General features: G+C 40.9%; 1 protein-coding gene across 2 annotated transcripts in view; it reads left to right on the top strand.

The window, feature by feature from the left end:
- The window catches only part of WDR48 (WD repeat domain 48), a 44,742-nt gene that overhangs the window by 14,493 nt on the left and 17,028 nt on the right, over positions 1 to 13,221 (top strand). The window contains exons 3-10 of one of the 2 annotated variants that reach the window (XM_026496752.4): positions 1,525 to 1,603; positions 2,500 to 2,582; positions 2,698 to 2,827; positions 4,759 to 4,847; positions 5,237 to 5,338; positions 9,416 to 9,640; positions 11,338 to 11,412; positions 12,512 to 12,614. In XM_026496752.4, the coding sequence (XP_026352537.1) occupies positions 1,525 to 1,603; positions 2,500 to 2,582; positions 2,698 to 2,827; positions 4,759 to 4,847; positions 5,237 to 5,338; positions 9,416 to 9,640; positions 11,338 to 11,412; positions 12,512 to 12,614 (886 nt within the window). The remainder of the gene's footprint in view (positions 1 to 1,524; positions 1,604 to 2,499; positions 2,583 to 2,697; positions 2,828 to 4,758; positions 4,848 to 5,236; positions 5,339 to 9,415; positions 9,641 to 11,337; positions 11,413 to 12,511; positions 12,615 to 13,221) is intronic. The other variant, XM_026496753.4, reaches the window with a different exon arrangement.

Genomic DNA, 13,221 nt, shown 5'->3' with positions numbered 1-13,221 from the left:
TTTCCTATCCAGCGTGGTTTTAATTCTCACAACAACCCTTCAAGGCAGCTGATATGATTCATTTTCATAGATGGGAAGACAGGCTCAGAGAAACCCATGGTTAAATAGCTAGTAAGTGACAGAATTAGATCCCAGTCTAACTTAAGAACTCTGGTGCTTGACCTTGTAGTTTTAAAAAGTCTGTGTCTCTCTAGCAAGCTGTGCGAAGTCTGATGTTCAGTCTGAAAAAGAGCCACTACTCTGCACAGTTGCTGTATAATTTTTCTTCAAATGGATTTTGGTCCAGTGGGCTCTAAATTTTTAACCAATGGAAATAGTGGTGGCCCAGTATCAAAAAAATGGAAACTAAGGCTTTGAAATACTTTTTGGAACTCACATTTGAATTGGAATGTCACCTTTCTAGGAATTGACAGTATTTCAGATAAATTAAGGAAAACACTCACAACAACTTAATCCTGAAAGAATCTAGAAAGCTACCTATCCTGCCCTTAGACATTTTTTTTCCGGTCTTCATTTCATGACAAGACTGAGTAGCATCATTTCTCAAATAGACTTGTAGAGAGCTGTTCTCTTCACCCTTGAAGAGTCTTGAACTTGCCTGTGTTCGGTGTAGAATGTAACTAAATGCTCTTTAAAAGGCCTGTCCTGGTAATTAAGCCAAGAGAGAAGAATGGAAGAATCTCAAGGTACTGAATTGATACGGTGGCATGAGTAGTACTCCTTTAACCTTGGGCTTCCAGTTCTTCTCTGAAGGACTGTAGATATCATGAGGAAAACATTTAATTCAGAAGGTAAAAACCTTAGTAGGAGGTTAAGAGCAAAAATGTTCATCTCCCTCTGCAGTGAGGCTGGGCTCCTCACTATTCTGGTCAGTCACATCTTCATTTCTGGGTCTGCTGTCTGCTGTGAGCCTTCACCACCCCTGATCCAAATCCCTCCAGCCTGGAGATCTCCCGTCCTGTCCTAGGAAACCGCTGCCTGCAGCACTCTGTGTCATGCAGTGCCTCGCCCAGATCTTGTTGCCTTTGCTAATTTAAGACATAAAAATTAAGCCTTTGTCCTAGAAACCTAAGCTTTCATCAGTAATAAAAGTCCTGAAACAAAATTTCTGTTTACCTCTGTTATATGGAAGCACCAACTGTTCGATAAAATTCTACTCTGGGGGCACCTGGGTGGCTCAGTCGGTTAAACATCGGACTCTTGATTTGGGCTCAGGGATGTGAGATCAAGCCCCTCATTGGGCTCTGCGCCGTGCGTGGAGCCTGCTTAAGACTCTCTCCCTCTGCCCCTCCCCACCCGCTCAGTGTGCATTTGCGCATGTGGGTGTGTGCGCATTCTCACTCTCTTTTAAATAAATTCATTCATTCATTCATTCATTCTACTCTGAATTCAACTGTCAATTTTAAGACCTGAGAACAGTGTGTCACATTTATTGAAGAATGTAAACATATCTATAATTTGTAATATATTTCATCCTCTAATGTAAACTAATGACCTTCTTAAAATTTTTTCTTTTAATTTTAGCAAGATCCATATATAGCATCTATGGAACACCATACCGATTGGGTAAATGACATTGTACTTTGTTGTAATGGGAAAACATGTAAGTACTTCTTCCGATTATTGGGCTTCTGGAAGTCTTTTATTCAATTTGATATGCTTTTCATTTTTTATGTACTTTTTTTATTGAAGTTTGACATACATACAGAAAAGCACACACACCTTGAGAACACAGCTTAGTAAATTTTTTAAGGTTAATACCCATGTCTACATACAGATTACCAGAAGCCCCCTTGGACTATCCTTTTAGTCACTCCCTTATACACCAAGATAACTGCTTTCCTGTCTTCTAAGCACCATAGATTAGTTTTTTCTGCATTCGAACTATATATAAATAGACTCATAACAATATTTATTCTTTTAGCCTTATTGATGTCTCTTTTCGTTCTTATTATGGTAAGATCCATTTTTTGGATTTGTAGTCTGTGTTAGAGAAATTTTTTTCAATCAGATTAGTTGTTCCTTCAACAGGAACATTAAAAAAAGTTTGCCCTGCCTATTTAAAAAAATAAATTTGAGGGGGCATCAGGGTGGCTCAGTTGGTTAAGCATCTGCATTCAGCTCAGGTCATGATCCCAGGGTCCTGGGATGGACCCCGGCATCAGGCTCCCTGCTCAGCAGGGAGTCTGCTTCTCCCTCTGCCCCTCCCGCTTCTTGTGCTCTCTCTCCCTCAAAGAAATAAAAATAAAATCTTAAATAAGTAAATATTTGGGACAAAATACAATAGGTTCTAGGAAGAGCTTTTAGATATGTGTGTGTGTATGTGTGTATGAACATTAACAGATACTTGAATTAATGTTAAGAATACTACAAATATTCAAGTATATATGTGTGTCTATGAACATTAGTTTGAAAGTATGTTGCATTGTTATAATTGTGAAATTGTTAAAATGGTAAAAGTCTTACTACTTGAGTTTGTTTATTCTTTGCCTCTTCTAGTAATATCTGCTTCTTCTGACACGACAGTGAAAGTGTGGAATGCACATAAGGGATTTTGCATGTCAACACTAAGGACACATAAGGTAAAACAACAAACATAATTTTCAGTGTCTATAGTGTAATATTGAGATCTCGCTACTTTATGCGTCTCATTTTCTTACTGATCTAGCAGATCATTGTATGTGTGTTCTGTTACAGGATTATGTAAAGGCCTTAGCATATGCCAAGGATAAAGAACTGGTAGCTTCGGCTGGGTTGGACAGACAAATATTCCTTTGGGATGTGAATACTTTAACAGCATTGACTGCCTCAAATAACACTGTCACAAGTAAGGTGTTTGAAAAAAATTTCTTTCTTTAAATAAAGAATGGTTTGTGAAACATCTTTGATAGGTTTGCATCAAGACAGTGGTTCATATTTTGATAGTGCTTCTACCTACAGTGTTCTAGCCCCTAAGAGTATGATTGAACAATAAGGAGCTTGTTCCTCACTGCAATCTAAAAATGGTAACTTCTTCAGGTGTAACCTGGTTATTTTTATATATGTGCATGTCTTAGCTCCCTAGCTAAAACGTAAGTTCCTTCAGGGCAGAAGAATCTGTCTTATCACCACTTTGTACCTCCCACAGCATTGCCTGGCCCAAAGCCACAGTCTCAGCAGATACTGTTGATAGAGGTGGTGATTACTTGACAAAGTAGGTAGTTTCTGACTCTTATAAGTGTTACTATATCTTATAAGCCCTTGAGTTGATGGCCAAGATGGAGAATGCCCAAAGGAAAGAAAGAAAAGTCCTCCAAATCGGTCCCTTTCAGAGCCACCCTAAACAATCCAGCCAATTTCAGAAGAGTTCAGAGAGTTTGGGTGCCTCCAGAGGCAATTCAGAGACATTCACAGCAGGTTAATAGCATGGGTGCCTCATCAACTAAGAGATCTCAGATTACCAGGTCAGACCCAAACAAGTCTAGATATGAAACTTAGCCTCACAGTTGGCTCAACCTACCAGAGTCCTCTAGTCCAGGTGGCAGTAGGGACGCTTAGGAGTACATTTTTCGCTAAGCCTGGCCTGGAAAGTCTGTGTTCAGGATCTGAACTATCTAGATCCCTACATATAGGTCCAATTTGTCATGACTGTGGAATACTCACATTGACATAGCTGAAACAGTCATAATATAATCTAGGATGTGCCGGGAAGGGCACATTAGGAGACTGGATGTTTATAATTTCTTGAATATTGTTCTGCCCTTTTCCCCAGGAAATACGCAAAGCTCTAAACACTACCCTCCTCTTGTTCTCCTTGATTTTTCACCAGTGCATGATTGTAGTGATTCAGTAACTGATCCCTGCTGAGGGCTATCATGACACATCATTTAGTTCTCTCTAGATGTAGGGTCTGCCTCAAAGAGACACTAACAAGAGGGAACAAAGCAAAAGAAGTCAGGATTGTCCCAAGGTCAGAGACCAGGCTTAGGGTTACAGATTCTGCAACAGATACATCTTGCTTAGAATTGTTTGCAGAGGTTACCACACAGGTTTATTTATGATTATAGAAATACTAATAGCTAACATTTATTTATTGAGTGCTTACTATAATCATTTTCTAAACATATGTATTAACTGCCTAACTCATAACTTCTCAGTATGTCTGTTTATATTTATTTTTTATTGAAAATTAGGATCATACTGTATAGACCGTTTTATATGCAACTTTTTTCACCTCAGTGAAACTGAGTTCTGAATCCAAGAGCATGAACATGATTCTTGCTACACATTGCCTCACGTCCTTCCAAGAGCTGTACCAAACAAGTTTACTTATCCCACAAGTAATGTATGAGAGTACCATTGTACTGTTTTTTGAGAATTATTACCTCGTTGAAAATCTGAATTGGTAGGTGAAAATAATATTTTTTGTTTTGATTTGTGTTTCCTTGAAAATGATGAGTTTGGACATGTTTTTCATATTTATTGGCACATGTGTGTCCTTGAAAATACATCACTTATGTGGATAGTTTTTAAATGGCAGTGCAATTCAATTTAGCCAGTATTTATTGAGCACTTGTGTATGCTCAAATCTAGAAAAGATGTAAATTTTGATAACAACCTTGTTTAGAATGACCTCCATCATAGCTAGACTTCTTTTCCTTAGAGCACTCACAAAGATAAGATTTTCTAAACAGTATAATTAAATTTACGTTTTTTTGCTGACTAGCTGCCGAACAGCTGATGATTTTGTTAACATTTAGCTTCGTTTATCCTTAATAGCTTCTTCTTTAAGTGGGAACAAAGATTCCATTTATAGCCTGGCAATGAATCAACTGGGAACAGTCATCGTATCAGGGTCCACTGAGAAGGTAAGGGGGAGCTTAATGGGTATATTTTAACACTGGAAAACAAAAACACCAAAATAATTTGATCTGTGTAATTACTAAATATACAGACCAAGGTTTTGCCTGGTGGGTGCTAAGGGAAAGGTTTTATTTGAACAAACGAGAATATAACTATATAATTACTGTCATGTGTGGTGATGGGGGTGGGGTGGATGGGTGAGGGAGGCCTATTCGTTGACATTAGAAAGGCTTCCTCCTATCTGAAAAGATTGGGGGCCTCAGACAGTGTCCATTGGCAGAACAATATTTCCTTCTCAGAATATAATGGTTGTCACTTGACTTCTAAATCATGTATCTTTGAAATGTGTTCATATGTATACTCAGTTTGTGTAATATTTTGTTAAAATACACAGGTTTTAAGGGTATGGGATCCAAGAACATGTGCAAAACTAATGAAGCTGAAAGGACACACAGACAATGTCAAAGCACTGCTGTTGAACAGAGATGGTTCACAGGTATGCACTTGCATGTGCACGCTTACCTAATGACCTTGTCCAAAATTTCATGCACCAGAAACTTCCCTGCTTTGTTGCTTAGGTTGATTTCAACCCAAAGCCACATGTATTATAAACTGTGATCTACTTTTTAATTCTTAAAATACTCAATTGTTTGTAATAGTAATCCACATTTTAAAATTATTGTTTGCATCACTTCTAAATAAAGGCCAAACAAAATGTTCCCTCAGAATAATTCTAATGCCAATAAGTATATGCAGTTATGATGTGTATAGGATAAAATTAAAATGTTACTTTGTGTAAAGCAGAAGGAAGTTTTGGTATTGAATGCTTTGTGCTAGTGAGTTAAGGGGAAATTTCCTGACAGTGGGTCTGACTTTGGGCAAATCCTCTCATTTGACTATGTAGGCACAGTCTATAAATTTAGTGATCTGACATAATACTTAAGAGTCAGCATTTCAAAAAAAATTTTTTTTGGTAATGTTTGAACATGTACTGGTACTCTCGTACTTTGTTGGGTACATAATTCGATTTCTTCTGTAGCAGTGGGAAAATGATCTTTCATCAATGTAGATAATAAAAACAAAAACTAAGCACCATTTTCAGTTAAGACCTACCCCAACCCTGTACCCCTGCCTCCCCCAGCCATGTTTTCTCATGGGCCAGGGAGAAGCCCAGAGCTAACTGGAATTGATTGCGAGTGAGTTAGGAGAGGGAGAGTAGTGAGGTGGTGCGATGAGAGGTGCCATCACTCCTATGGAAATTACGTCATAGAAACTGCCTCGCACGTGATTTAGAGAAACCTTTGTCTCCAGAGGTGAGAGGAAGGTTGGGAAGACTAGCCAAAACCAGGAACTCATTTTCAGAACCAGGCAAAGAGAGGCTTGAAGGTACCCGTGGAGGTCTTTGAAGATGCGGAAGGATCTTGATGTTAATGTACTGTGTGGCCTGGAGGAGGGAACTTCACACTACTAGTCCTTAGTTTACTCCTCTGCAAAGCAGGGACCATAATATTTAGTTTGTGTAGTTGGTAAGAAGATGAGAAGTAGTAAGTATGTTCTTGTCTGTAGGCTGTGACATTTTCTAGCACCCTTGAGTTCCTCTACAGCCCCATTTTCATGGGAGTCAAAGAAGCCCAGTTTGGTCCACTCCTCACTGTTTTGCAGTGTAGTTGCTGGGCTACACGTGAGATGGCTGCCTCTGCCTTGTTCTGTGGGCTTCGTTCAGGATTTGGCTGTGTCCTCTGGTCTTCATGGGACTGTCCTGAAATAGAGGGCTGTGGACAAGATGGTTTTCAGAAGGAGGCTGTGGGCCCGGCAGACTTTCTAAAGCTCCTCCTGCTACTATACTCCTTGCCTTGTTTCCTGTATCTACATAGTCATGAATGTGCTTTTACCTAAGATAATTTAAGTAGCACATATGGTTACAGGTACACTTCATGTGAAGTCAGCTCCACTTACTGTAAGCAGACTGCTTGGAAGGCTGCCCTTGGGCGGTAGAGCGCATAATTAGGCAGATACCACCCTCCTCGAGTTCCTCCTCCATCCATTTTCCTTACTGGCAGCCAGAGGCGAAATGTAAACTTAACCACCAACTACGCAACACACTTGTATTAGGGAATTGATCAACAAAACAGCAATAATAACTCCTTGTTTGGGTCAAAGGAGGAAAAAGAAACCTTTACATACTGATTCTCAAACTCTTGGAACATGCGAGAGAAGCAGTTAACAGTTACTGGACCAGAGCATGTACTGCATCCCCAGAGTTGCCCTGCAGGCTTCTCATGTAGGATCTCTGGTGGCTTCATAAGTCAGGGACTTGTGATAAGATATATGTAACAGGCCAGTGAATCCCATGGACGTCCCCTTCGTTGTGTTGTTGTTATTTAGCAAATCTTACTGTTTGAGGTCTGTCGCCATTGCAGTTGTTTTGCTTGGTGCCAACATTACTGGGCTGAGGCACCAGACATTTCATCCCTTATACTTGCTCAGGCAACTGCTTGAGGAACTGGGACAATCTGCCGTCTTGGTTTGAGTCAGTGACATCCTCATGTGTTCCTCACAGGGTTTTCCTGTAATTGAAGTCCTGCTGAACCTAGCTTAAACTCTAGGGGTCTTTAAGCATCAAGCCACTCCTTGCCCCGACTTACCTTGCCCACTTGGCTGCTGTCTGTTGGCAGTTATAATTGTGTATGAGTGACCATCCCAGAAACATGTTGGTCAACAGTGACCTGGCCTCAATACACTGACCCACGTTCAACAACGTGATCAGGGCTGTAGACTCTGTGCCCCTAAGTCTAATGTAGTAGAATATTCAGGTCCTTCTGTCTTACTCCTGAGAATTACCTCCTAATGACAGGGTCTTCACGTTTATCCAGTGGAAGGGTGGAGGTAGTGGGAAACATTTGATGATTACTCTAGCTTCTACAAGGTCGCAGGCACTAGAATTCCTATTAAATAGGCACATCCTTCAACCATACTACCAAACGCTGCAAAGAAGTTTGCCAGCATTGTACTGTAAAAGTAATTGTTGTCTACTTGGCTTTTTAGCAGTCTTAGAATACAGTTACCATCAGAGGTTATTTTGTGTTCACTATCAGAGTTGATACAGCTCTGTTCCCTCATCTGCTTTCCGCTGTACGCTTTGGGATTGGAACTTACCTCTTCCCTGCTGCAAGTTACCGAGACAATGAGGACCCCAACCCGCCACCTGAGCTTTCCTTATCCCAAAGTTGTCAGACCTTACTCCCTGTAGATACATGGCCTAGTATCGGAGGGATCAAAGCTATACTAACAGCTTTGCCACCTCAGAGTAGCAGCTCTTCCTGGACAGGGCAGCCCCTCCTTGCTCCCTCTCCATGAGATTGCATGGATCCTCCCACAGGCATGTCTGGAGGGCTGCTTATAACTTACTGCTTGTAACTTACTCCAGACAGTTTCATTGTTGGTTAGACTCTTGGTTGCCTTGTAAACCAGTTGGAATAGGGGATTAAAACACTAAGGCTCCTGGTAACTTATGGGGGAGTCTCCTAGTGGGTGTTCATTTAATTAAACACATCCAGAGTTCTAAAGGCCCCTTCCAGTCACAGGGCACGCCAATAAATCTTAATATTCTTGAAGGCCTCATCTGTTCAAACACTTTTGGAATCTCCAAGCCCACAACCATCTTCTCTTCTGTGAAGCTCTTTGCCTATGTAATTTCATACACCAGCACCAGCAGTTGCTTCTTCTTGAGGCCATTTTTTCCCCAAAGAAGTAACTTGTTATTCTCTTCTGCAAGTCACCACGGTAACTGGTAGTGAACCCCAGGCATGCTGAATGTGAATGTGGGGTGGCCGATTCAGCCTCTTTCTGTCAGAGTCACAGTGTGCTCAGCCCTGATTTGTGTGCCAGCAGCTTCTATGTAGTTGATGCTCCTGAGCCTTTGGAAAGTTTCAGAATTGCTAATGTTAACTCTGAATGCTAAAGGTCCACATTTTATATTAATAGATGTTGAACTTGAGGCTCAGATGGGAAGTATCCAAGGTCACAGAGTGAGTGGTAAGCCTGGGATTAGATTTTGCTTCTGACTCCCTATTAGTAGAATCTCAGAGACCTGGCGGGCCATTAGGAATCCATTTCCATGAGGTAGGGGTGAGACAGAGGTGTGACCTAGGGCTCCAGAAGGCCTGTTGGCCTAGTGCAAAGCTTGTCAACCTTAGTGTCCCAGAATGACCTGGAGAGCCTATCAAAACAGATTGCTAGGCCCTGCCAGAATTTCTGCCTCATTAGGTTTGGAATCAGACCATCTGCATTTTTAACAACTTCCCAGGGGTTGCTGATTCTGCATGTGGCCAGGTAGGAGAGGACAAAAGCAGTTTTGCTCAGAAGTTTCCCCTGCTTGAGCATGTCCTGTTGCCTTTGGTCATTTTAGCCTGTGGTGCATGTTTATCAGAAGTCTTTATCAGAGGCAGAAATACAGGTTGTTAGAGGTGGATGTTTGACAGTGTGGTCGGGAGAGGCACCAAGTACAGAGCACAGCAAAGCAGGAACTTTTCTGGCCGGGACATTTTCTGACTTTAACTTTCTCTGTTTTTAGTGCCTTTCCGGTAGTTCTGATGGGACAATTCGCCTTTGGTCCCTTGGCCAGCAGAGATGTATAGCGACGTACCGAGTCCATGATGAAGGTGTCTGGGCTCTGCAAGTCAATGACGCCTTCACGCACGTGTATTCTGGAGGAAGGGACAGAAAGATTTATTGTACAGACTTAAGAAACCCTGACATTCGGGTATTAATTTGTGAAGAAAAAGCACCAGTTCTCAAGGTATGTCCTATATTTTAGTTTTGTGGTTAAGATTGTTACATGTGCTGGCTAAATCCGTCAGAATCTGTATTAAAGCATGAATCGGCTGTGGGGTTGTAAAAACAGATATTTTAATTTTCATTAGTCACTTGTAGAAGAAATTGTGACTTCTTAGATACCTCAGTGACATGTACCTGTCCCACTGGCGAATCCTGGTGCTATGGCCCCACATTGCTCCTGAGCGCACTTAGCTTTCCTGACCTGTCCTTAGTGGAGGAATGTGATGAGTTCAGGTATCTGTGAGCAGACAACAGCAAAGCACAAGTGTGTCCACTGCCTCAAGAGGGAGGATGTGGAAGAGTTGCTCCAGAAGAAGAGAGAACAAGCCAGTTCATACTCCAAACCATTACTGCCTCAAAGTAGTCCTGATTGCTGATCAGCATCTGCTGCATGGGTGAAAGGGTACTCGAGAAGCCGTCCATGCTGACACCTGCTGAGAGTGAAGCCTGGACTGCGAAATGGCCTTATCATCATACGACAAGATTATTCAGCCTCCCTGATAATCTCAGAATTACACATTAAAACCATAGTGAAGAGCTTAACAGATTTAAAATGGAGGCATAAGGACAGCAGTACTTCCTTTTCACAAAAATCATCCAAAAACAACAAGAAAAGCAAGAAACAGAACTGTAGATACCCACGAAACTAAGTGGCCTGAAACCCAGACCACAGTATAAGAGGAAGGGCTGAAAAAAGGAATAAAGGTCAAATGAGACAGTCGAGGGGATGCTTGTGGCCTAGGAGCACACACATCCTGCCTATTTTGGCTCTTTAAGATAGGTGGTGCCCCTCGAGAGGACAAAACCAATAATTCTAGGGGAGCAAGGGAGTTGAGACTGAAATCAGAGCCCGTGTGCAGGAAGCAGGCTGCTGGGAGGAGAAACACCGCACTGAGTTCTGCAGCTGCCAGGATCTCTTGGCTGTGGAGGAAAAGGTGCAAGAACTTAGTGGCGACATAACTGTGTGTGCCAAGAAACATCACTTTGAACTGAAGACGATTCCTACTTGCTAGGAGTCCGGCCTGTCCCACAACTCCCAACCTTCAGTTTCCTGGCACAGGAAGAACAGTGGATGACTGACCGTAGAGGGATTTCATGTGCGTGCTATCTATATACATGGGTGTAGGGACATATTTCTATATGTGTACTACTTAAAAAATACAGAAGGCACACGGTAAACTGTTCACAGGTGTACTATTCTTAGGTGAAGGAGGAGAATTACATGGGTACTTTTCACTTTTGCTATGTTAGAATGTTTTTTTACTACAGACATTTTCAAAGAGAAAAAGAGACTTATTCCTTGTTATTAAAAAAGAACACGAAAACAAAACAAAAGAGTAACAAAAACAAAATCATGGTAAGTCACCCTTTTGACTACACATTTGGATCCCCTAACTGTTTAATTTAAAATCACGCTGAAACTTTCAGCTGCTGTTTTTGGTGAGAAGTCACCCCTATTACACTTGTAAAAGGTCATCTTTCCTTTAGCAGAGACTCTCCCTCATTATTCTGTGCAACTCTAGCTTTTAATGCATGTCGCGGTGCAGTCAGCATACAAACATGGAATGAAGGAATTGATATTTAATAATCTATAGCTAGTCCCAGCAGCTCAGGAGAGTCAGCATTCCACAGAGCAGTGCTTTTGTGCTTTGTTTTCAGATGGAGCTTGATAGATCAGCTGATCCCCCTCCCGCAATCTGGGTTGCCACGACTAAGTCTACAGTAAATAAATGGGTAAGCGAACCGCTGTATCCCTGGCAAAGGTTGGTAAACATGTGGTTTGTTATCACAGACCTGCCAGATGCCAGTAACAAAGGCTCGAGGTGAGTCTGATGCTCAGCATGCTTTCGAATAGTGGCAAAAATCTGAAAGCCTCTGGGAGTTCGATCCTAAGGATTGTACTAAAGATAATAGTCAAGATGAAGCTTCTGACTTCTTTGTCAGGAGCCAAGACAGACATTTGATGTGCTTGGAATAGGCACTATTGCCTGATAAGCCAATAAATGTTGGTATAGCATCTGAGCTCACAAAACTGCATTTGAAAACAGGCAGCCCGGGTCCAGGTTTCCCCCGCTATCCGGAAGTTCACTTTGTGCCATTGTTTATTACCCATTTTCTCTAACCCAAAGAAATCAGAGCAGAATTATTGCTTTTATGAAATGGTGATTGCTTCTTTGTCTTTACACTACATCTTGGCTTACAAAAGGCTTCCTATGAACACTTTACTTTTGGATAGCAGGAAATACCTGTACCAACATGGCAGGGATGGGACACTTGTTAGGCTTCTCTTTTTCCAAATGTAAGAGAAAATAGAAAAATTATGCTTTCAAATTCATTTCCTTTTTCCTCACAACATGAAGAACAGGGATAGAAATAGAGGATAAGCAGAAGTCATTAAAAGTGCTTTTAATTCTTAAATGTTAATGAAAGAAGATTTAAGTTTCCTTGCTTACCAGACTATATGTGGATAACAAAAGAGAGAGTGTTTCCATTTATTTCTGTTTTTACACCAGTCAAGTGGGCATTCTCAGTACTTGTACAAAATGTTATATATCTTATCTAAATTTCGTTGTGCCAATATGAGATCAACATAGCTTTACCTGGAAAAGTGCCTTTTTTTCCCTCCAAAAAGACAGTATTAATATTCCCTTCTTAATACATGTTTTGTTTCTTGAAATCATGGTGGATAATTGTACTTTATGACTATTTTTTGGTTGATGTTATCGTTTTGGTTTTTCTCATTTGTTTGTTCTTTGTTTTTCTTGCCACGTTAAACAGATTGGCAAAGCTTAAAAAGCATAAAATGATTAAAAAATGAATTTTGTTCCTTTAGACCTTGAAAGGAATTCATAATTTTAGAGCCTCCGGAGATTATGACAACGACTGTACAAATCCTATAACACCGCTTTGTACGCAACCTGACCAGGTTATTAAAGGTGAGTAAGGAAGGTGGAAGGTATTATACCTTTTACTGAGGCTAATTATAGTTATTAAGAGATTGACAAAAATAAAGGAGGTGACCTTCCTTTAAATGTAATTCTGATGTCAACAGAAGACACAGTGTATTGGTTTATTTTTAATAGAAGAAAAATATTTTTAAAACGCTATTTAGTGACTTTAAAAGGGGGACTTTCTTGAGGTCATCTTTTTGCCCAGCATCAGAATAATCATGGCTGGGTCGAGCCAAGAAACCACTTTATAAAATGTATGGGGTTGCATGTTGTGTTTTGGCACAAGCCATATCTGGTCCCTGACTTTTCTGTGCTCCAGCTGGTAGTGGCAACTCTGACTTGAACACTCGCGAGAGGAGTAGAATATCGAACGGTCACTCACCTGCAGTTCTGTGCCTGTATCTTTAGAATCGCATGTCCATGCAGGAGGCATAAGTTAGAGACGGGACTGATCCAGAGGTTTCCTGTCATCATTATAACTTTTCCCAGCGGGTAAAACTGTTGGCCCTTAACAGTTTTCCATTAGTAGCCCCTCGAAGGAGGGAGTTTTTTCATCTATAATCTCTTTTTAAAATCGGACAGTTTTGCTTTA

Source organism: Ursus arctos, unplaced genomic scaffold, assembly GCF_023065955.2.
Source record: "Ursus arctos isolate Adak ecotype North America unplaced genomic scaffold, UrsArc2.0 scaffold_20, whole genome shotgun sequence".
NCBI lineage: Eukaryota > Metazoa > Chordata > Mammalia > Carnivora > Ursidae > Ursus > Ursus arctos.
This window is presented reverse-complemented; position numbering and strand designations above follow the sequence as displayed.